The sequence below is a fragment of the Triturus cristatus genome, chromosome 3_1 (assembly GCF_964204655.1).
Source record: "Triturus cristatus chromosome 3_1, aTriCri1.1, whole genome shotgun sequence".
NCBI lineage: Eukaryota > Metazoa > Chordata > Amphibia > Caudata > Salamandridae > Triturus > Triturus cristatus.
The window spans coordinates 642,685,700-642,710,196 of NC_140583.1; the positions used below are offsets into that span (position 1 = coordinate 642,685,700).

General features: G+C 43.9%; 1 protein-coding gene across 1 annotated transcript in view; it reads left to right on the forward strand.

The window, feature by feature from the left end:
• DENND4A (DENN domain containing 4A) overlaps positions 1-24,497 on the forward strand; it is an 811,018-nt gene that overhangs the window by 420,419 nt on the left and 366,102 nt on the right. Inside the window, exon 9 of the mRNA XM_085644632.1 lies at positions 19,944-20,013. Within this exon, the coding sequence (XP_085500758.1) occupies positions 19,944-20,013 (70 nt within the window). The remainder of the gene's footprint in view (positions 1-19,943; positions 20,014-24,497) is intronic.

A 24,497-nucleotide genomic window follows, 5' to 3' on the forward strand; every position in this document is an offset into this window, starting at 1 on the left:
TTGTGGTCTCTCACCACACCACCTTGGAAAAATCAGTAGCGTATCAGCAGCAACGCATAAATGAATGAATACACCTTTTAATGAAAGAAGACTTCAAACCGCATATTTCTTGCTGTTAGAATGGGTTTGATGTTAAAGAGCCACTGTATATGGGCATGTCAGACTGCAAGCTGTGCCGCCATTAGGTGGTACCACTGCTTAATTTGGCATAGAATAAGTGCCGGTGCCCCGCATCTGGTGCTATTAAACGTCGGTGCACCAAATACCAAGGCTTCATAGTCTTGACTCAACCTCATGGCTCATTCATCCAGTACCAGAAACTCCCTGCCCCTTTGTCTCATTCGTGCAGGTTCCTGCTTTCTCCTTTTGTAACTGTTTTTCCTTATTTCTCTTCCTACTTTTTCCCCTTTGTGTGTTTCCCCCTGTTGCTCACGGTCAATGTCTGATGCGAAAAATTGAGTGTCTGTCCCCAAAAATGAGTGCTGGTGGGCTTCTCTGCTCAAATTAAGCACTGGTTGGTACAAAGCACACAGAACTGAAAGTATGCTATTACTTCACATCCGAAGAAAATTCACCTGTAGTATAAATTTGCTTTCTTGTTGGCATTATTGCTTCTGATTGCCATCCTAGAACTGTGAGCGCTGTTGGACCATCATTCCAAAATGAAACCGTTTTTTCAAAAAGTGTTACAGCCCAATCCTGATGTTTCTTTTAGTCTACAACCTCTTCATTGTTTCTAAATTAGTGAGACAATTCACCATGTGCTTCATCCCGAACACGACGTTAAACTTAACACGCTTGAGGTAGACTTTTCCTATTGAGCGTGCACCAAACCGCCTACGATTTGACTTCTGTCCTCGCAGTTTGAGAACGCTGCCATATAAAATGGTATTAGACCAGGGGTCTCCTACTTTTATGTAAATAGAGCTACTTATGTTCAATGAAATATTATTAGTGCTGTAGTAGTAACCACATCAGACAAGATGGCATTTGTTTCCCATATGCAAAATGACTTGCAGTGATTACCACCGTTCATCGAGCACTGCTTACCTCAGTGCATCAGGCACGGTTGCCAGCAGTTATCTTAAAAATGCTTTGATGATGTGGAATGCTTCTACATGGGTCATACATAGCAGCAATAGCTGCGGTGCCTATAGCATCATGTTGATATTAGTTATAGTCACCCCAACTTGTTTGATTTTTATCATTCAAATTTCAACTTTAAATATATTTTGGAAATTCAACAATTTTTCTAATTTAGTTCACTGGCCTACTCACAGGAGAGCTGCTTATAGGTAGCTGGAGAGCTACTCGTTGGAGAAGCCTGTGTTTGATGAATGGATCCATCTCTTTGTGTCTGTGAAGTCTCGTTTGTCTGACTAGTTTGGACCATAAAGGTTTATTAGCCCAGTGGTTTGTAAGTGTATAATGGCAGCACGCAGAAGGAACAAAGACTGTCATCTGCCATTTATCCGTTGTGTGGTGAGGATATCTCACTGACATTTATTACCTGCAACTAATTAGATTAGGCCTTCACTTTAGAAGATGGATTTTACAAGTAAGGGCCATTACTGTTGAAGCATGTGTCTAGCAGATTCTATCCTTTCTAAACTCTTCCAGATCCAAAGGTCATCCCCTCACAGCAGCACATTTCTGAATCCCACGAACAAGCTTTAGAGGAGGGTAGTTTTCATTACATAAAATAACTGATGAATATTATGTTTATTTTCTGCAGAACTGAATATTTCTCCATGAGGGAAATTATTATGAATTGATTTAAGTTTGATAACAATTTTTTTAAAAAGCAATTGAACACAGAACGATGGTATTGAATAAAACAGAAAGAGATAGAAGTCTTTTGTTCACGGAAGGAGAGGGGAAAAATTACAAAACTGGATGACTAAAAACCGAAAGTACACCTCCAGAAAGAGAAATTGATCTCTTCTAGTTTCAATAACCGAATAGACCTGTAGTTAATTTCTGGAATAAGAGTAAGGTTTCAGACCCCCACAATCGGCAACAATGAAATCACTTGTGTTTTTGATAGACTCTACGTTATGGATGATTCCACCCCCACATTAACAAAGTTGCACAATCTACAAATTTCTACCTGTATTCTCCAAAAATCATAAAACATCGCTTTTTTTTTTTTTAAAGAGCAGCTGAAGACCGCTGGAAGAACATGCTTGAATTATATCCAGAATCGACTTTGGCAATGCTATTATGATTGGCCTACCCTCTAATGTACTAATATGGTAAAAACAACATTCCACTCAACTGTGCGATTAATATCCTAGAACAAAAAGATTTTGCTGATGGCACAGATACTATTTAAAATCAATTGTCTCACCTTCAAAACAGTACACCTTAGAAGTCCAACTTACAAAATGAATCAAATGAAAATTGAAATGAAAATTTAGTTTACAAACGCACGTTTGCCCGTAGTCGTCTTGCGCTGCCAGAAACAGAAGGGAAGCAATAAGGAGCAATGTTTTACAGAAACAAGGAGTCTGAGATGTCAATGACAATATGCAGCAGTGTGAGAGACTTCATGATGACAACTATGCCAGGGTGTGCTGGGCAATCGGGGCCAAGTGACCAACCCCATTATTGTAAACAGGTGGGTTCAGCAGGGCTGCATGTTAGCCCCCGCATTGTTCTCGCTCTACACCAATCAAGTTGTGGATTTTCTAGCCAGAACCCCAGTTGATGTTCCTTCTCTGGGGAAAACGAAAACCACTATGGTTCTCTTTGCAGATGACCTGCTCCTTGTTTCTAAAACTCCCTGCGGGCTGCAGATGCCACTAAACCAATTTAAAGCATTATGCGATGAGAGGGGGCTAGAAATAAACACTGGTAAGACGAAACTAATGATGCTTAACCCACATAAATCTTTTGACAGTAGTTTTTCTTTAACAGTCGTCTGGAGCAGGCATGTAGCTTTGAATATGTGGGCGTAAAATTGACCAAGGGAATGTCCTGGAAGCAACATTCGACTTAGACCAATCTAAAATTTAGACAGATAGTTGGAGCCCTGAGAAAGGAACATTCAGGATTCTACACTAAACTGGTTGCTGCAGCCTGAGAGCGACAAAACCAAAGCAGTAAGCAGTGCTTTCTACGGGGCTGAACTGTGGTGACTCGATAACATGGATGATCTCATAGCAACTGAGCGTAGGTACTTGAGGAATTTAGTTTCCCTTCCACCAAGCACACCACTACTTCCTCTCAAACTTGATATGGGGGTTGCATCTATAAAAGATCTAGCCAAATTATGCCCTCTCTTGTTTTGGCCGAGATTGCTTTCAACCCCGGATCTGCACCCATACGCCTCAGCCTGGGAAGAAGTCTGCACCTTAGACACATGTAAGAACATAGGCTGGATAAGGAACATCAACATATTACTAAAAAACATTGGGTTTAAAATGTGTCCGCATTCATCCCCAAGACCTCCCCTCAAAAAAACAACTAAAATCCATGTATTCGGATTGGGTATTCGAAAACAAGGTCAGGAACAGCAATCTAGTAAGATTAACAGGGGAATTCCTAGAATTTAAACTGGAGCGATCGTTGGAGAGTTTCCTTGGCTTGATACAGGTCCTGGCAGACAGAAACCTATACATTCAATTTAGACATGGTACAATTCCTTTGAATACATTCACACGTTCTTGGCCAGGCAATGCTACTGCCAGCAAGGGCTGTCCATGCTGTATTGACTCCTAGAGAAACTATAGGTCATGCCTTCTTTGGCTGTCCAGCATATTCAGTCCCTAGGAGCAGGTGGCTCGCTCCCATATGCAAACAACTTGGCACTAGGGACCATAGTGAGGCACTTCGTATTCTAAAATCCGACGCAAGCCCCTTGAAGTCATATGTGGGGAATCAGAAGGAAGGTATGATTGAAACCATCTACCCTTACGCTTTGTTCTAGTGTGATTCTCTAACCTTGGCCAGCGAACAGCAGCTTGAACTGTTTTAAAGTATACAAATGCCCTAGCTCTTAAAAGTAGAAGGTCTGAGGCACATTGATTCAATGTTTTACTAAATTTTATCTTTTTATTTAAATGATTCTTAACTGATACAGTTTTCATTTTTTTTACTTATCTTAATAAATATGTAAAATGTGACCATGTTTTAATATGTTGCTTTGATGAAACTAATGAATTATGTATATGTAAACAGCAACAACCTTTGTATATGCACGTTTGTACTTTTAAGGTCTGTTGACCGAAATAACGTTTATTGATTGACTATGGAGTAAGAACTCACTTCATCTGGAGCCACCTACATTCCGAACGACTCAAGCGCTAAAGTAATCACTCTCTGCTGCAGCCGCAAACATTTGGAACCCCTTACAAGTACAACTAAGATCATGAACGGACATTTTGAAGTTCAGAACCTTTCAAGTTATATTTGGGGTGATGGTCCTATTTACTTGACTGAGAAGAAAAACGATGCGTTATTTTGTCTCAGCTAATCTTTAAGTCATCTGTTCATCATAGACACAAAGATTGAATAGGATTCAAATCTCTTATAGTTCATCAACACTGTCTCATTAAATCCCATCCCTCCATATCCATGTCCTACGCACCTGATTTAGTAGTGATTTTTTTCTCAATTATTACAGCTATATTGTTGTATTCTGTATGTAAAATTGTATTTGAACTTTCTCTGTACAGCACTGTAATAATGATAGATACAGCGGTGCTATAGAAAAAAAAAGAAATAAGAGCTAGGGAGAAATCGGGGTTCCTACTCCCAAACATGATGTTGCCAGACACTGGTAGTCTCCCTCTGCCCTCCCTTTCGAGAATGGCTGCGTAAAACGAACAGCTGTGCTGTACTTGAGAAACCCATTTATCAACCTAGGAGATGCCCAAAGAAACATGCAAAGATTTTGGATTCATGGCTGACTCACTTGCAGTACCAAAGTGTGAATGAATGAGCGGATTTGTAGAATGCACAGCTGCTCGGAGTGTCCCGGCGCTATGTACCCCACCTGGGGAAGAGAATGGTCTTCTCCTTAATTACAGTTTGTAGACAAACTGTATGCACATGCTTAGCTGTCATATTGCATTATCCTATCTCGTTGAGGGCGTGAAGAAATATTATCACATTACCTTTATCCTGATGGAACTCAGCTCGCCCCTTCAAAACCAGCTGCACTATTTACAGTGCCATTATAACTGAAACGCTGCAATCAGTCTGACAGTCCCATAATTCGTGGTGGCTTTCAATTCACCCACAGTCAGGACATCATCAGCTGAGAGTGAAACAAGTGTAAAAAAGGGAAAAAACAAGGCAGCACGTTTTTTCCATTTATGCACCCAGGAGCTGAGGTTTGCAGGGCATTGTGGGTAAGAAACCTTATGGGATCCACTCAAGGCACACCACCGTGGAATTCCCTGGTTGTCTAGTTTGCAAAAGTGTCTGTGGTTCGTTAGTTTGCATGGGTGCCACCAAGGCAAGGCCCCAAATGCCACACCTACCTCTATTGCCTATCTATCAACCTAGCGCTTTAGGGCATTTTGTGTAGTGGTCTGTTGGCCCACATTTACATTTATGTGATGGGAACTAGACCGGGCCTAGTGCCGGCAACAGGAACGGATCAAACCAAGGTCAATTGGACCCCTTGCGAATGAACTCCCATTGACATTGGTTTGTTCATTCCTAACAGGCGTCATCCGATTCAGACTCCAGCGTGGTTGGGGGTGCAGACTTCACATGATGGAGCCAGTGCCTTATTTGCATGACAGGCCTGGATTAGGGGGCGAATGGGAGGGGTATGTGCACCCTTATGGATACCAGTTACAAGAGACCGAGAACTGGTACAAGGATCTGGTGGATTCCATTGGACTGAACAACTCCCCAGACACCTAAAACTCTGGATGTTTTACTTCAGTTTGCTCTGCTGTTTACGGCTTATTATAACAAACATTGTTGGATTAAAAGTTTCTTCTACTTTCAATTTTTCGAAACAGTTATACAAACTCAATAAATTATTAAATAGGTCTATATATATACAATTTTTATTTTAATAAACCAAATATATGTTATGTGATGTTTGCTTTGTGAACATGTTATATGTATTTTTGTTTTTTCTGTTCTTAGTTTTTGTCTCTATGCATTTGTTATTATTGACAATATTAATGTTTTGTTCTGGTTAAATGTTATCCATGGGTGTGTACATTTGTTTGTGTATTTGTTATTGTATATTTCTCATTGGTTGTCGTATTATAAATTGTGTTCTTTTATGTTATTCTCACAGCCCTGAAGAAGTTCCTTGGCAAAGGGACGAAACGCGTTGGCTGTTTGCCGTCTATGTTTACTTAATTGGAATAAATTGGAAATATTGAATGGACATTAATCATGGTTTCATATGACTCTTATGTTGAGTGCACCTTCCTTTCGTTGATATAACCTCCCCAGACACTATCCTGGTCTCTTCCCCTACTGTGGATACAGAGGAGGGTTCCTCATTCGCAGTGGTGGTCCGGAGGGTGGCAGAGGTCCTGGATATTACTCTGCCTTCAGTGGCAGTCAAGTCAAGTGTCTTGATGGAGGTGCTTCAGCATGGAGTTGCCAATCACAGAACCATTACTCTCATTTAGTGAAGCCCCTACTGATGTCCTACTTGTGCCTGTTCCAACCCCTGCACAGTGCCTCCTGTGCATAGGACAATTGCCTACCACCAGCCTCCTCACCAAGCAGCCCACCCTGGAGAGCTTGGTGGGACAGGCTGCCACCTATAAGGTTAACCCTGGCGCATTCCTTGCCACAAAGGCTAGATACCTTCGAGAAGAGTTTGTTCTCTTCTGCCAGTCTGACAGTGTGGTCGATAAAGACTGTGTGCCTCTTGGGGCGATACTCCCAAACCATCTGGGACTCGGTTGTGCAAATTCTGCCCATGGTCCCAGAGGAGACCCGAACCATACTCTATCAAACAATTGCTGATTCAAGGGACACAGCCATGCCCACCATACGATGTTGGCTGGATACGACCAACTCTCTAGGCAGAATGATTTCATCGTCGATGGCCCTTCAGCACTGCGTTTGGCTGAGAACCACTGGCTTTTTGGGAGATGTCCAGGCCTTTTGATGGCTTTCAGTTGTTTGGAGGGAAGGCAAACTCTGCGCTCAAGTGCTTTGCATCCTGCCTGCCTACAGGCGTTACCTGCGGTTCATGTTGTCTAAGAGCACATTCAGTTTGCCGTGCTCCCCTCCAGCCTTACCAGTGCCGCTTGGATGTTCACAAAAGTGATGGCGGTTGTTGCAGCTCATCTGCGAAGGTCAGGGATTCCAGTCCTTCCCTCAACATTTGGCTGTTGAAGGCGTGCTCGGCCTAGGCAGTTGTTTCCCATCTTCAGACTACGGCAAACCTTGTGCACTCGCTGGGATTCACTATCAATGTGCCGAAGTCACACCCGACTCCTCCTTAAATGCCCCCATTCATCTGAAGTTTTCTGGACACAGTGCAGTTACGGGCCTATCCTCCTGAGAGTCCAGCATATTCAGGCTATTTTTGTTTAAATTTGTTTATTGGGTTTTCAACATTTCACATACAGTTTGACAAATTTCTGATACAAAGTGCAAGCATGTTTTTTGTTACCAAATATAGGTTTTCAGATTTATAATAGCATTTCATACCACATATGATCACCGATTGTCATTATTATATTTCGGTTGTTAATATAATTCGTTTTGTCAGTCTGTTTTCAGTATTATGACTGGGTTAGCGTTCCCTTGGTTATGGAGTTATGTCTGTTCTCACACATGTTTGTGGGCTCAGTGCAATACCGCTTATATAGGGTGCATTCCCTTCCAACTAACGCCGACATCAGAACTACCGGCTTTTTTCTCGAACTATTAACTTTGGGATTAAGCTGGGGTGTTTATTTTGAGACGGTGGGAATATATATCGGTGGTTGTCTTCCGTGTGATTGTTCGTATTGTGACAACAGATTGTGGTTGCATTTGTGTGGGGGGGGGGACAATATCGGTTGTTCCTAGATTATAGCGGGGAGCTGACAATTGGGACTACTGTATTATGACCTCCTTGATGTATCCGGCCTGGTTTGTTATGTTCTTCTATTGGCCCGATCAGGGGCAGATGTGGTGTCTGGGGCTGGGATGTCTCGGTTGGTCTCGGTTGGTTCCGCTCGTCCGGTCTGCTGTTTGAATGGGTGCAGTAGTTGTGGCCATTCCATGGATATGGGGTGTTTGCGTGTTCCCCTCACCTCTTCATCTCTTAGTATCTCTTCTTCGGTTACCCCCATTTCTTCACCGCTCCCACCCAGGCCTCTTCTGGGGGTCCTGTTGGGGCCCGCCAGTATATAGCCAAACCTCTTTTTGCCAAAAGTATAGCGAGGTACGCAAAGCGGTTCTGCACTTTATCGATCTTTCTTCTTCTGAATACCCCCAGTTCGCATGCTTCCCATGTGTATATATCTGTTATATTTGACGTTATTCGGATTGTCTTGTGTATGTTATCCCAGTACTGTTGAATTGTGAGGCTGTCCCAGAACATATGCCTAAATCCCGCCTCGGGGACTTGACACCGGGGGCATGGAAACTGCGTGTCAGGGTAAAATTGCTGAAGACGTTTTGGCGTGAGATATGCCCTGTGTAGAATGTTGAATTATATGTTTTTAAAGCGTGCGTTTCTGGACACTTTTTGGGGATATTCTAAGGCTTTTTCCCATTCCTTGTCGTTGAAAGATCTCCCCACTTCATCCCCCCATGTCTGCCTCAGTGAGTGTAGCGACTTAACAATCAGTTCCCGAATGGCTTTGTAAAGCGCCCCATATTCAGGATCGTGTGCATTACCAGGTGCGTCGGTGGTTCCCCTTCGGTTAGGTCCCAGAATGGGTGGCTGCTCTCCAAGATTTGTCTATGCAGTAGAAATGGTCCCGAGGGAAGGTCATATTCTTCCATTAGTTGATTATATGACCGCAATTGTCCGTCCCTAAATAGGGATTCCATCTCAGTCAGTGAGTGCTCAGTCCATACTCGCAGGGCTGATATTCAGGCTATGATACCAATGTTTCAGCCTGTATCCTAGATTTCGGTGAGACTGACTTTGAGGCTGTTGAGCCTACGCTCAAAACTTTAATGCCTGGGAATTCAGAAGAATTTGCACAGCCCTAAGAGGGTAGAGAGAACCTTCGACCAAGAATGGATGGATATGTCTTCCCTATGTGACTACTAATTACCTGAAAAGTATTGCTTCTGAATTGTTTTAGTACGTTCAAGGAGAGGTTGGTTTGACTACAGGGCCACCCACTCATGCCCCCATGGAGGTAACTTGCTCCACAGCTTTTGGCACTATCCAATTTGGCAATTATTAGCACTGCCTGTGCATGTTTTGAATTGAATTGCATGCCTGTTTTCCTTTTCCTCTCCTTCTGAGTGGAGCGTAGGTTTGACACGGGCTTCTTGCACGTACTAAAATAATTCAAAGGGGGTACTTTCCAGGTCATTTGTCGGGACTTATGGTCTCCTGGGTCCTTCTAGTCACACATGCCTGTTGGCTTATGAGGGCTCTGAAGTTGGACCTGAAGTTCAATGTGGGCACAGCATCAAGGGAATCTCTCCGACATGGTCCAGATCTCGGAAGGAACTGCAAAAGTTCTGCAGAGGTGAGGAACGAACCGTGATTGGGTAAGTGGCAGACCCCTTTCCCTTCCACAACCAGAGCTGACTGTAGTGACAGGTGCATCACTTCTGGGATGGGGCGGCCATTGGGGAGAAGTGGAGATTAGAGGACATAGATCTCCAGTGGAATCCAGACTCTACATCAACCTATTGGAGCTCCGAACAATCCGGCGAGTACTGAAAGCCTTTCTTCCATCAGTCAGGGGAAGCTTGGTACAGGTGTTCAGGGACAACACACCACCGTGTGGTATTGTAACAAACGGGGTGGGGTCTTGGACCCTTTGCAAGAGGCTTTTGGACATGGCTGGAACGTCAAGGCATATCCCCGGTGGTGCAGCACCTGGCAGACTTTCTCAATGCCAGGGCGTATGTACTCAGCCGTCGATTTTTTTTTTTTGTTTAATAACATTTTATTATGTGCTATTCTCATCTCCACAGCGTCTTCTTCACATTTGTTGCATTCAATACACAGATATAAGTTGCCCTCCCCTGCACCCGCCCATAGGTGTCATATTGTGTAACCATAAAAGTTTACATTATTACCCTCACTCTCGTTACCTACCCTCCGCAAGCTCTTGTCCTTCAGCACCCCCTACTATCTACTTCTCCTAATTCCCCAACACCAGAACTACTATCCCTTCCCTCCCCCGTCCCTACCCTCCCCACCAGTGTGCTCCCCCAGCAGTTGTCAATCTCGATTTGTCTTGATCTTTAGGTATATGTCCACTTTGCGCCTATGCTGTTGCTCGGCCTCTCCCCCCTTGCTGCCCCGTGCTCTCTCCTTCGAATGTATTTGCAGTCCCTGCGTTTTCCCCTGTACCTTCTACTACCCGTGATCTAGTGGTGGGACGGCACATCTTCTTGGTCTCCGTCCGACCTGTACTCAGCCGTCGATGTCTAGATAATCACAAATGGCATCTTCATCCGGTGGTGGCGCAAGGTCTCTCCCAAGAACGGGTAGCCTTGGTTACATCTTTTTGTCTCTGTTGAGAATGCACAATGTCAGCAGTTTTGCGCACTGGAGTTTTTTAGACGCTCTCGCTTTCATCTGGAGTGCAGCTCAGACCTCCTGTATGCCTATGCCACTCCTGCCATAGTCCTCAAGAAGATCAGGAATGACCGGGCCCAAGTTATTCTTGTTGCTGCGGATTGGGCATGGAGGGTAGAGTCCAGAGCTGTTGAGCATGAGCCAGGTACTCTGATCAGGCTGCCTTTTTGGGAGGATCTTCTGTTGCAGCAACAGGGCATGGTTCTGCACCCAAATGTGAAAACACTTTGTCTTCATGAGTGGAGATTGAGGGGCGACATTGGACACCTTTCGACCTTCTGTCTGAAGTCTGTAATGTTACCTTGCAGCCATGTGTCCCGTCACCAAAACAGTATTCATCTGCGGTTGTAAGTTTGTGGCATGGTGTGCAGACAAATAAGTTGATCCTCTTTCAGCACCCCTTTCCCAGGGTTCTATTGTTTATTCTCACATTGGCCCAGCAGGGCTCTGCTTGGGGCACTTTGAAAGGCTAATTTTCTGCCTTCCCTGCATTTCTCTGGTTGACAGACCAGCCATCATTCTTCAAGTCCTCTACTGTACTTCGATTTTTGAAAGGTCTCTAACATATGTCCCCACCTGCACCCTTCATTATGCCACAGTGGGACCTTAATTTAATCTTCGCGTTTCTAATGCGTGCTCCTTTCGAGCTGTTACACAACTGCCCTATCAGGTTCTTTGCCATCAAAATGGCATTCCTAGTGGCGATACAATCTGTCCAGCGGGTCAGTGAGCTACAGGCTTTGTCATCTAAGCCTCCGTACCTTACTAGCGTTCCAGACATACTGTTACTTCGCCTACAGAAAATTAACAGATTGTACAAGTCAGCTATCAAAAAAGCGAAGAAAAAATACTATTCAGACAGAATTCAAAATGCTAAATGTGCAAATAAAGAATTCTATAAAATTCTCAAATTACGTAAACCAAATTGTCTAGAAGCAGCTCATTCCATTACTGAAGAGTTCAGATAAAATGGCAAATCATTACACTGACAAAGCAGACGCGTTGGACTCATACTTAAAACAGAGACAACGCGTTAGCACTAACTCTTTTCAAAGCTACAATCCAAGAATACTCTAACCCAGCCTCTCCGTTCCTTCCAACACATTTCACACAAAACAATTTATGGACCTGGTCAAAGCAAGCAGGCCTGCCGGCAGCCCTTCTGACCCGTGTCCACCGCAAACCTTCAAAGCAATTTTTCTAACAACCTCTGCTGCCACTCCAGTAAAGAGAATCATCAAAACTTCTTAACTATCGGAATATTTCCAGAAGAACTCAAACGTCAAACATACGCCCATTGCTGAAGAAAACAAACTTGGACCAGCTGAACCCTGACAACTACAGACTGATTGCAAATGGATCTTTCCTTGGCAGACTGATAGAGCAGCAGTTTTCGCCTGGATGTCACAATTCATTGAAGAGACTGCCATACTTTCAGACTTCCAAATGGGATTCCGTCCAGAAAGAGGCACAGAATCTGCCCTCCTTGCCATCGGGATGACCTTGAGGAGCACAGTTGACTGCAACGGGGTTGCTGCGCTACTTCTCTTGGACTTCTCGGCTGCCTTTGACACGGTTGACCATGACGCTCTAATACAAAGACTCCACGAAGCCGGCATAGATGGCACTTCTCTAGACTGGATCATTTCCTACCTTTGCAACAGAACTAATGTCAGCCATACCCCACCTTTCTCGTCCAAACCGTACTTCACAAAAGCAAGGATCCCTCGAGGCTCTATTATTTCACCCTTGCTTTTCAACATCTACATGAAGTCATTACCGGCACTGATCTATCAGTTTCACCTCACGTGCTGTAACTATGCAGATGGCATGCAAATACTCTTTCAACTGCAATGCCACTAAGACATTGGAAACTCGCCAATTTACAGTTGTCTCTGAGCTGTGGATCAATGGATGACGTGGAGCCATCTCAAATTAAATGCTTCCAAAATGGAGATACTCACTCGTGGCAATTGTAAGCATTATGACCCACTCGCCATGTGGCCTGATGATTGAGAACACCGCCTAAAATATCGAAGGAAGTAAGAAACCTCAAAATGACCATGGACTCCCAAGATATCAATGAATGCCCAAGTGGACAAACTAGCAAGATCAAACTTTGTTACTACAAAACTCTGCGACAAATCTTCCCCCATTTGGGATTTCCACACAACGTCCAGGCTATCATCTCTCTTGTTTAGTCCAAACTCGATTACGCCAATAGCCTCTACCATGGATCACCTTTAACGACCATGAAAAGACTACAACAGATTCAGAACTCGGTTGCCAGACTACTCTTACATCTAAAACAGGGCCACCACGTCACCCCTGCCTTGAAAGCCCTGCATTGCTTACCGGTTGCCAGAAGATCCACGTTGAAGCTGCTTTGTATCACCCACAAAGCGATACACGAAAGGGCACCACTCTTCATCCGGAATAAAATCACCAAACACATTCAACAAAAGAACATCCGCTCTAGAGTGGCACCTCGCCTCAAAATCCCAAGATAAACAATAAAAAATAATGGGTGGCACATCAATCTCTGTTCAAGCAGCCAAACTATGGAACTCTTTACCCCCCAACATAAAGTCCATAGATAACCACCTTATCTTCAGAAAACTACTTAAGAATTAGCCTTTCCCCACATAACCACCATATGCAAACAGAAATATACAGCATATCTCTCTGTATATAAGCATTTATTTGTACTATAGATATGTACCTATATATGTGTATTGCTTTGTATAAACATGTTGAATACTTGTGTTTAAAAAAACCTTATTATATATAAATATTCATTAGTTCTGCTTATCAAATGTACATATTACTGATAGTTATATTATTCTATGTTTTTAACATGTATGTAAGTGACTGCATAAATAAGTACATCTTTTTATCATAACTATTTATCTGCAAATGTTTCACTATTGATCTATAAAAACATATTTTTATATAAAAATAAATAAAACTAATTCAAAGTACAACACTTGAATGCCAGAGTTTATTTAATGCATCTTCAATCTACATATACTACCTTCCTTTATGCATCCATATACCTTCCATGTACTTATGGATCTATATCTTTATTACTTTTGGATCTATATATTTATTACTTTTACTTATTTATTACTTTTCTTCTAATTCAACATATCCAATTTACTACCCTATTTTTCACCCTATACCGCTCTCAATCTATCCTTTAGCTCAACTCTTGACTCATCTCAAACCTCTTTCTACTACTCTTTTCAATGAACTAGCCTATTTCTCACTCCATACCTCTATCAGTATATTCATTACCTCCACTCTCTCATTCATTCCAAATCCCATACCACTACTATGATCCCCAAAATAACCCATTTGAGACTCTTCCCTACTCCACCCCTTCTTGCATCATCTCATACTTCTTTTTACTATTCTGATCCCCCAATGCAAGTCTTTCTAAACCCTCCCTCTGACTCTTCCCTCTCTGCCTCCCTTTTACTCATTCCTCTCCGCCTCCCTTATACTCATCCCAAACCTCCTCGTAACAAACAAAAATTGGAAATCCTTTCCTTCTATCCCTCCACTATCCTTTTAAATCCAAATAACAGACTAACATGTCCACCACTCAAATTAATTTCATATTTCACTGTACTAATTCACCACAAATCCTTTATGGGTTGCGGAGGGATGTATGATAGTACATCGCAAACCATTAAAACGCGTGCTTTTAGCACGCAGTTTCCACATCGCAAAGACTTTTACTTCGCACGATTTTCCACCGCATGGCGTTTCAACGCCAATGTGGTTTACCCTATAGCACAATCTATTAGGACGCATACAGGTATATTGCACGCCATTACAACGCGTAATGTTTTCTCTTTTTGGCTCATAAACTCCCTGGAATTAGGCTGCAGCGAAACCCGGGCTTTTTGTGTGGTGGTGTTGTCTTGTAATAGCAGTACATTTACATTACAATTTGCATTTACAATTATGGCTAAAAGTACTCCGGTTTTGGACTCGATATGTTGAAAATGCAAAATGTAAATATGTGATAGCACTGGATGTCAATCTTTTTTTTTGCGTCATACGGATGTTAAAACTGTGTAGTCAAATCAACATGTAAATAAAGCAATTCGTAATAAATACTTGTAAGAAAGTACAATTCCTTGCAAATCAAGCTTATTATTGTTATAGGCGTAGAATAAAGTGAGCAAGACGTGGCATATTACCATTCCCGTGTACATTAAATAATATAAACTAAGTTGTAGTCCCTTACCTTGTCGTAGCTCTCCGTTCCACCTGCTGTTTTGTTTGCGAAGAGTCCCGGACAGGCGTCGACGAGTCCCGGACTGGCGTCAGGTCCGTATGCGCGTCAGTGTCACCCCCAACTGTAAAAAGTAAACAAGCATTTGCAATGCAATAGGTCTCGCATTTACGCGAGTTTAAGCTATTGGCATTGTAAATGACGATGCCTTTTATTTATGTTTGAAAAACGAAAACACAAATAAAAGGCATTGTTATTTGCAATGTGAATAGCTCAAACTCGCGTAAATGCGAGACGTATTGCATTGTAAATGATTGTTGTTACTTTCACTGTAGCAGTGACCTGGTTTGTTTTTAAAAAAAATAAGACCTTTGGCCTCACGCTGTTTGTTCATTTGCATCTCACTGATGCTGGGAACAAAGAGATTGCAATCTTTACTGCCGATCTTTACTGCCGTGCGGCCCGCGAAAGTGAAAGCAAACGAGTGCTTTCAGGCCTCCAAATGGTGCGCGCGCCCGGCCAGCGCACATGCACTGTATTTGGAGGCCTGAAAGCACTCGTTTGCACTTCCAGATCCCCCATTTACAAAAGCTCTCGCGAGAGCAGCGCTAAAGCGCTGTCTCAGGCGAGACCTAAAAAAGCTGGGATTTGCAATGCAATAGGTCTCGGAATTGCGAGATTTTGAGCTATTGGCAATGTAAATGAAGTTGCCTTTTATTGATGTGTTTAAAAAACCTGCAATAATAAAAGGCATTGTCATTCACAATACCAATAGGTCAAAGTTTCGAAAAGCGAGACCTATTGCATTTAAAATGCTTGTTTGTTGTAACTAGCACAAAATGATGATGTAATTAACTGCCACTAGTGAAATGCATGACTGGTTTCTACTTGAACAGTTGATTATTAGAGATTAATCTGAGGAATCTATTTCACTTTCTTTCTGATTAACCTCTAATCGTCTCAAAACTGGAATTAATCAAAACTGAAAAGCAAATCCAAACCTTTGAATCTAGAGTGATTAAGTGCAAGTCCTGGAATCTAAAGTCAGCACTGCCAGACAAAATCTGACAGACTGCAGAGCTGAGACCAACCAGTTCATTTAGGTTTTTTCAGATTACTGACGTTCCCCGAGTGTTCCGATTTCTTTTTCTAACTCCGTGTACATAAGTTGTCTTAGAGACTTTACTACAAATAAACAATAACCCATAATTTCATAGGCAACACTTTTGTGAACATCAACAAATGTGCAACTCACACAGCCTGTAAACCACAAATTACATAAGGCTTCCCTCGAGCGGTTTCTCTACAATGCCCTTGTGTGGTTTACTCGCGTCCATCTACGTCACCAGCCCGCGCTGCATAAAGGTGGCATCCTTTATCCGAAGGAAAAAAGTTGTGTTCTTTAAAAGCTAAAGGCAGCATAACTAGTTGTGGCAGTTAATGTTCAATGATAACCTCAACGGGTGAGCTGCCGAAGGATGTTTTTCTTTGGTTTACTGCCGCTATGGATTCTAAGTGGTAGTACAATGCGTGACTCCTCTCTACACTAAATACATACAAGTTAATATTAAATTAGTCCATCCATGAGGCGATACGAGAGCGTAACTAACGCTAGACAAGCTAATTGTTTCAAATTACAGATGCAGCCACCTTCTAAACAAGCATTTACAATGCAATAGGTTTCGCATTTGCGAGAGTCTGACCTATTGGCATTGTAAAGAACAATGCCTTTTATTCATTGTCATTTACAATGGCAAAAGCTCAGAGTGTCGCAAATGCAAGACCTATTGCATTGCAAATGCTTGATACTACAGTGGCAGCGGAGAGTCCCGGGCGGATCATGTCCTAGTCCGGTGACCGGTGAAATAAGCCGTTGCTGCTGTCTGCTCTCAAAGGAAGTGAGCTCGGGTCTGGGCGCTGTGCCAGGCCCAGCTCTGCTGCTCAGCACCGGGGTTAAAAATTTATTTCCTGGAATGTAAAGAAGAGATATGGGCGAGGAGCTCTCCACAAGCAGTGGTTGGGGGTGGTGGGGGAGGAGTTGGGCTATTTGTATTCTGTTCCGCAACTGCAGAAATACGCAGATTAACCTTATGAGGCCAGGGAGACCTCTCACCCCAAAGCAGCCAGGATAAAAGCAGCGTCCTTGTATGCCCCCACTTCCCATCGCAGCATTTCCCGAGCTTACGTTAGTGAAGCTTATGTTAGTGCAGACTAATAACACCTGAAGACAAACAAGTCAGCAGAAAGAAGAATGAATAAACGGCAATGCAGCAGAAGAAACAGAAGAACAAGCATTGGCCGCACGCGCGCCTCGCGCTTAAAGTTAAAAAAAATGAAAAACAAGACCAGCCCGGCGGAGCGTGGCGCGCGCGCGCTTGGGGGCGGGGGAGCGGACCCTTTGAAGTGCTCCCAAAAGGCGGATTGCATGGCGGCACGATGCGCGTGATTGTGCGCGTGCTAGCCATGCAATCCGCTTTTTGGGAGCACTTTTCAAACCCGCTTTCTATAGTCTCGCTTTGCGATCGCTTACGCGATAGCAAGGTCGAGACCTAAAAAGGCATTCAATGTTATGTGCTCTATATCAGGCCCAAAGGGAATGCGCTTCTCTTTACCCTGTGACCCGTTTTGGTTTTGCGGTACTGTCAAAATCTCAGAAAGATGAGTCAACTTCAGTGATGTAATCGTTTGTCACCCATGTCTAGAATGATGTCAGAGTTTATAATATTCATGATGCCATATTTAACATCAGGAGCAGTAGTGACAATGGGTGGGACCTAAGTTGCGTCTGATTTTTAGTGAATGTCGTGCTTTTTCATTTTGTGTCCTAGAGAATGCCACTCTAAATACATCGATCGACACCCCCACATTCCCCACAACCTCATCTTATGTTGACGTTGTTCATAGTAAGTTTTGAGGGTTTAATGTATGTGCTACTATCAAAGAAACACTTATCCTAAGTGCTGTCTTCAGTTTTGTTTTGTTTTTAAACAGCTTGCTACTCCAAAAATAAAATAAATCCACGAACCTTCTAAAGGTCGTAGGTTCAAATACCAGCAGGGTTGGCTCAGCCATTCATCCTTTTAAAGTTGATACCGTGGGGTCCATTCATTGCTTTCACCCAGTCAATGGGCCAGTTCCTGAACGTTTTGTTGCATGCTGTGTCTATTTTTTGTGTGGCTATGGCTGCCTGTGCTTCACGCTGTTGTGCTTACTTTTTGGCAATGTTCACCTGTGTAGCGCAGCTGTGTATTCTAAATGTGTACATATAAATACCGGCAGCCCCGGAGTCTGTGGCGGGTTCGAACTCCGGTCTGCACGCGTCTCCCGCGGCACGTTTTCCTGTGGTGGCTTTTCCCCTTTGATTGGCCCAAGTTTGTGTAGCAGAAAGATTAAATACACTTTTAACCATACACTTAAAACGTGGTATATTTTGTAGATGGAAAATGTAGTTGTGCTGCTTGGATTGAGAACAATCATGTAGTAAGGCTGCAATACGTGCACGTCGACATCAGTATTTACCAGCTGGAGTATTACCACTTCAATCGGGGCTCCCATAACATGACCCATAGAAGGAAAAAAGACATAAACGAACACTTCAAATATTTTTTTTAAATCTATCACATCTCAAGGGCTTTTTTTTATGCATCTTTGTCTCCGTATTCTGAAAGCGCAGCACAACTGTATCTCTCAATAAGTTCAGCTCAGTCATGGCGCTGCAGCCTGTGTGTTTAAAGCTGAGATGTGCTTTGGAATCTGTTTGTTTGCAGCAGATGAGCTGACTAAACTTTGATGTGCAGTCACTCTCTGACATTTGTGTATTTCAGCAGTGAGCGATGTAAACTCATTTTCCGAGCGCTTTGATTACTTGCACAGAGCGGTGTCACTGTCACGCGGCATCTATAAGCTTCCGTATCCAGCAGCGCGTTCTAATTGCTTGCGATGTAAATGCACAGTTGTAGCATGCGTTCTAAAAGCATGCAATGTAAAGACTCCCGCGATGTGAAAGTTGCGTTGCGAAGGCACCGCGTGAAATTACCGTCGTTGTAATGGGTGTCTCCCGTTGCGGAGTAGTGTGCTACTTGCTGAAAAAGCACTTCAACCACCCCATCCGGGTAGCAAGCGCTCTACAAATGCAAACCTTTTTACCCCTTCTACCCTTATGCTATCCTTCTCAATTCAAATAACTGACTAACATATCCACCACACAAATTACTCTCATATTTTCACTATACTAATTCACCACTCATCCTTTATGGGTTCAGAAGTAGCGTGCTACTCACCGAAAAAGCACTTCAATAACCATCAGGCGTAGCAAGTGCTATATAAATTCAAATCTTTTTCCCTTCTCTATCCCGCCACTATCCTTCTCAATTCAAATAACTGACTAACATATCCACCACACAAATTACTCTCATATTTTCACTATACTAATTCACCACTAATACTTTATGGGTTCCGGAGTAGCGCGCTCCTCGCCGAAAAAGCGCTTTGACGCCTCGTCAGGGGTATCAAGCGCTATATAAATACAATTAAAATACAATACCTGCCAATGAAGGTGGGGAGTTAGATCACAGTATGACATCTAGAAGTATATTACATTACCTTGGTTGCACTCAGTACACATACATAATAAAAGCATAGTACTGAAAAAGAAATTGTAGATGTCAGTTAGGCGCTGTGGGATTGTAGACTTGAGCTTGATGCCGTTAAGGTCACAATAGCTCCGCCTATGTTCGACATAGAAAATAAAACTTTTGTTTGAAGAATGTTCCGCACTATTCCTTGGATGCAGAATAAAGCAGACTGAAAGACTCGAGAATAATTGCAAGCTTTAATACCATTGTTACAGGTAAATAACTAGTTTCTTCTGTTTCACAAACATAAGACGGATCCTTCATCTAATCTTCAAATGCTGCTGTGTTCTCTATGTCGGGTTTAGCAGCCTCAATAAGCGCTTTCGTGGTGGTAACGCGCCCTCCTCTTTCTTCTTTACAGTGGGGATCTGCGGTGTACCTCTGCTACAAAAAGTCAGTCGCGAAGACCAATGCAATCTCTTATAAAGCTGGTGAGTGCTTCATTGTCTCCATGAGTCTTTTTTCACCTGCTGATCAGTTTTGCAGCTATAGCGTGCATATGCATACATACTCGAGCCTATAGTATGCCTTGTGCTTTTTCTCTGAAATTTTGTTTTAATAACCATCATTTTAAAAGTAATATATAAGGTGCTTAAGGTTTCCAGATAAATGTATTTATTTCCCAGTCCAGTTTTCAATCATTTAAACCATAACATTGATTTGAGGGAAAACAACGCTGATGTTCCTGGTAAGTTTCCTCTTGTTGACCTGAATTATAAAGGCAATTCATGTTATGTGTTTGGTAATTTTGCAAAACACAACCAGCATTGACATTTTTCAGCTAGAAATTGTTGATAAAATTAGGTTCACGGATGTACACGCTCTCAAAAATTGTTTCACTTTAATTTAAAATCAGCCTGGCCAGATTTCATTCCATCGCCTGACAGTCTCTCGCATATTTACTGCATCGGCCAGTCTGATTATCTGTCTATTAGCTCTTCACCAGTAGGTAGAGTCTCTAATAGGCCTGACAGACAGATATTTCTGCAGACAAACCACCACACAAAACCTCAACACCCATAATGCAAATATAGAAACACGTGGTGGTACACAGCACACTTGCAGTTAGACCCCACAGACGTAGGCGCACATGGATGGACATGGCGACAGCCAGACTACTGGTAGTGGATGGACAGACTGATGGACATGTGCATTTAATATTTAGCTGCTCTGAGAGGAGGGTATTTAATTTGAGTTGCAGTAAAGAGTAGGTTGTCAAAGCCGTTCAAATCCTCCACCTATCATTGTAGAAAATCCTTCTATTTGGTCCTGTAATGTTTCAGTCTCCATAGCCATACAGTTCTTATGCTCTTTGGGAGGATCCCCAGTAGGAATTGATATATTTAGCGGTTTTACACAGAGCTGCGAGACCCTTCACAGTTACTTCCGAATGCTGTACATGTGCCGGAGTCCATACAATGTGGCGCCGAGGGAAAATTGGAGCATAATCAATCACTCCAGGGCCAGAGTCCGATATTTGTCTGTCGCTATCCTTAATGGTCTTCATTTGACGTCGTCGTTGCTTGTTGATCAGTTGTAGGCAAGCCAGAACATTTAGGTTGAGCACATTCCACTGTCTCCATTCACTACCCTCTCTGCATGCGTATTAGATTCTTCAATTATTGGTTTTCATCCTTCGTATGTAGCAATGCTATTAAGTATCCGTAGTATTAACACATGGTACAGTTAGGGTTGCCATCTCACTACATGTGGACTAAGCTCCACGCAGGTAGCTCTGGCCTTTCCCTTAGCAAATCTATTTTTTCAGGTGCGTTCGCTTCATTGCTATACAAGACATTTTATGTTTGATACTAGTAGCTAACTTGTTCCCCGTTTCCAAAGCAAGTTACTTTTTTATGACACTTTCTAACAAAGTAGATCAAAAGAGCAAACTTTCTTCAGCAATTCCTATGAATTTTATATGATCAACTTTTTCGTTAGCCAGCGGTTTAGTTTCTCATCCGACTAATGGTCTTGCGCAGTAAATCTTGATAATGGGATGTTGTTAATCAAATATGATGAGCCACATTGAAACTGATGATTTGTTATTGGTACACTGAGGTGATATGTGCGCACACAGATTAATGCGGCCAACATCTGGATTTCAGGTGTTTTTGTGAAGACAAAACTTTATTTTTATCAGTGCTGTATATTAAACCAGCAAATAACATACTATTGTAGTGTAGCAGGCATACCTCATTTCATGTATCATTATGCTTGCATAACTATCCCACTCAGCCAAATGCAAAGCCAGCAATATCGCAGTGCACATCCTGATGTCTTCTGCATGGTGCTACAAGTGACATTCATCACCCCAAATTCAAATCATGTGTTAATGAGGAAAGGGTGGACAAGAGCACAAAGAGAAGTCTTAATTTATGAGAGGTACCACAAACTATTACTTGGTAGAATCAATAGTTTGGTCAGTGGATGCTATATCATCTGTGATGTGTGATCTGACCAGGGCATGGTGAAAGTAGCATACAGAAGCAACACTAAATCTCCAGTTAATCTAGTAAATAGTCCTGCAAATGAAAAGTTTATGAAGAGTGAGACACCTAAAGAATGAATCCCAAAGAAGTACCTGGTTTATGGCCCGTTTCATTCATACCTTTGATAACCTGGTCTGCTCTCTGAGCTAATTTAGGGAGTGCTGCTCCAGAGTGAAATTGCAGGGCCAGAAGTACTGAAGCAAGCCTTCTAGATTATAAAGGTTGTTAGGCGGAAAAACTGATATGGGAGGTCTTCAAACAAAACCGCTTTTCTGGATCAATTCTGTTTTATTGAATTTTATAACTGTAACTAAAAGAAAGGAAGGAACAAAACAAGACCGATGCAATTAATCGCCTACAACCCAGAGTCCGGCATGTGCTAGATCACGAATGACCAGGCAGAAAAGAGGAAAACTACTCCCCATAAACTCCCCCCAACCAATCACTGGATCACACCCGTCTTTGTAAGTGCAAGGCCCCAAGTGGGTCGTCTCTATTGTGTTCCATCTAGCTTTTGCGTTGGTTCTAATAAGTGTGGAATCCCTGTTTGCGGGCACCAGGAGGAGCAGATTGAGATATTTAGGGCAAGTCAGCTCATTGACTTCGGTCTGAAGGAGTGCAATATATGGGGCCTCCAGTTCCCAGTACTTCTCCGCTTTCTGTGTTGTGGAGAGTGTTAATTTCTCCATCCCCAAGAGATGCCAGATCTAGTATAGCCATGTGGTATATGTACTGGGACTCCGAGAGAGAAAAAGGCATGTTGTGCCGCCCTCTAAGCTAAAGCGATTTGTCGGCTTTTCAGGGACTTTAATGGTTATGTTAATGGGTTAGGTAACCCTAGTAAGACATATGTAGGGAATCGAGGAATCTGGGTTCCTAGGAAGTTGTTAATATCGTCTAGGGGGGAGGAGCCTAGCGCGCAACCAAGATGGCCGCGTAGGTGCGAGGCTCCCGAGGACCTCCGCGACCTCCTGAATAAATCCTGACAGAATCCTGTCCCAGATGAGGGGACTGTATTTGTGAGCCCGAGCAGAGGTGACGCCCGTTTTCCGTTTTTAAATCGGACCTCGGACACCGGCAGGAGCATCGATTGAGGTTTGCGGCCTTCTCCACACCGGCCCCCCGTACTGGAGTTGTGGGGCGATCCGGGCACAAAGTGAACAACAGCGGCGGGCAAGGCTGGGTGACTCGCGTACCCCGCACTTTCACTTTCGCTTTTGCGCCCTCCTTGCTGCCAGGCGAGGTTGGGCTGCGGAGCGGTGTGCGGTGGTGTGGTCTCGCTGGGGTGCCCTGCCGGTCCGCCAGCTGCGGTCCGTCCTGCGGAGCGGTGGTCGCTCCCCCCTGGACCCCTTGAACTGGATTGTCGGCCCCCCTTTTTCTTGAGGAGACTGACTCGTCTTGGGGATCGAAACCATGTCCACAAAACAAGATGGCGATCGGGCTAAGATAAAATCGACCCGCCGTGGCGAGGCCCAGCAATCCAACAGTATGGACCGCTACACCCTCCAGAAGGGATCCCCAGAGGCGCCGCGTAGGTCCCCTACAGGCCCGACTGATGCTTCCGCTCTGCCCACGGACCTGACCCTCCGAGACGTCATGGGCGCCATCGCCGAGATGAAGGCCTCGGTGGACCAGCGCTTCGACACTCTGGCGCAGAAGATTGACTCGGTCCTCGTGGACGTGGGCCTCGTGAGGGCTGATTTGTCTAAAACCAACGACCGGGTCGACTCCTTGGCCCACTCTACCACGGGCCTCACAACGGACGTGGCGGCCCTCCAACAGGAGGTGCGCAGGCTTGGCCAGGCGAGCGCCCTGATGAATCGTCGGCTGGAGGATTCCGAGGGTCGGGCCCGGAGGAACAACGTTCGCATTGTCGGGGTGCCGGAGGGACGCGAGGCGGAGGCGGCGGATCTATTTGTTGAGGACTTGGTTCTCACCCATCTCCAGCCTCGGGGGCTGAGTAAATTCTTTGCGGTGGAGCGTGCCCACAGGGTCCCCGGGGGTAGGCCTAAGGTTGGAGCCCCTCCGAGGCCTCTCATCGCCCGGATCTTCAATTTTCGGGACAGAGACGTTATCCTACAGACTTCCAGGCTACAAGGGCCGGTCAAACTTGACAATATGGACATCAATTTCTATCCTGACTTCACTCCGGCAGTCCAAAAGCAGAGACTGAGCTTTCTTGGTGTTAAACGTCGCCTAAGGGACCTGAATCTCAAATATGCGATGCTTTTTCCAGCTAAGCTGAGAGTGGAGGTGGATGGCCACACGCACTTTTTTGATCGACCCGAGGTGGCCGGGGACTGGCTAGACACTTTGCCCGGAGATCGGGGCCGGGGGGGTGGGGGGGGTGCGGTTGGTGGGGAGGGCCCGCCGGATCAGGACTGAGGGACTAATGGTAGGCCTTGCTCTGGACTGCGTTGTTG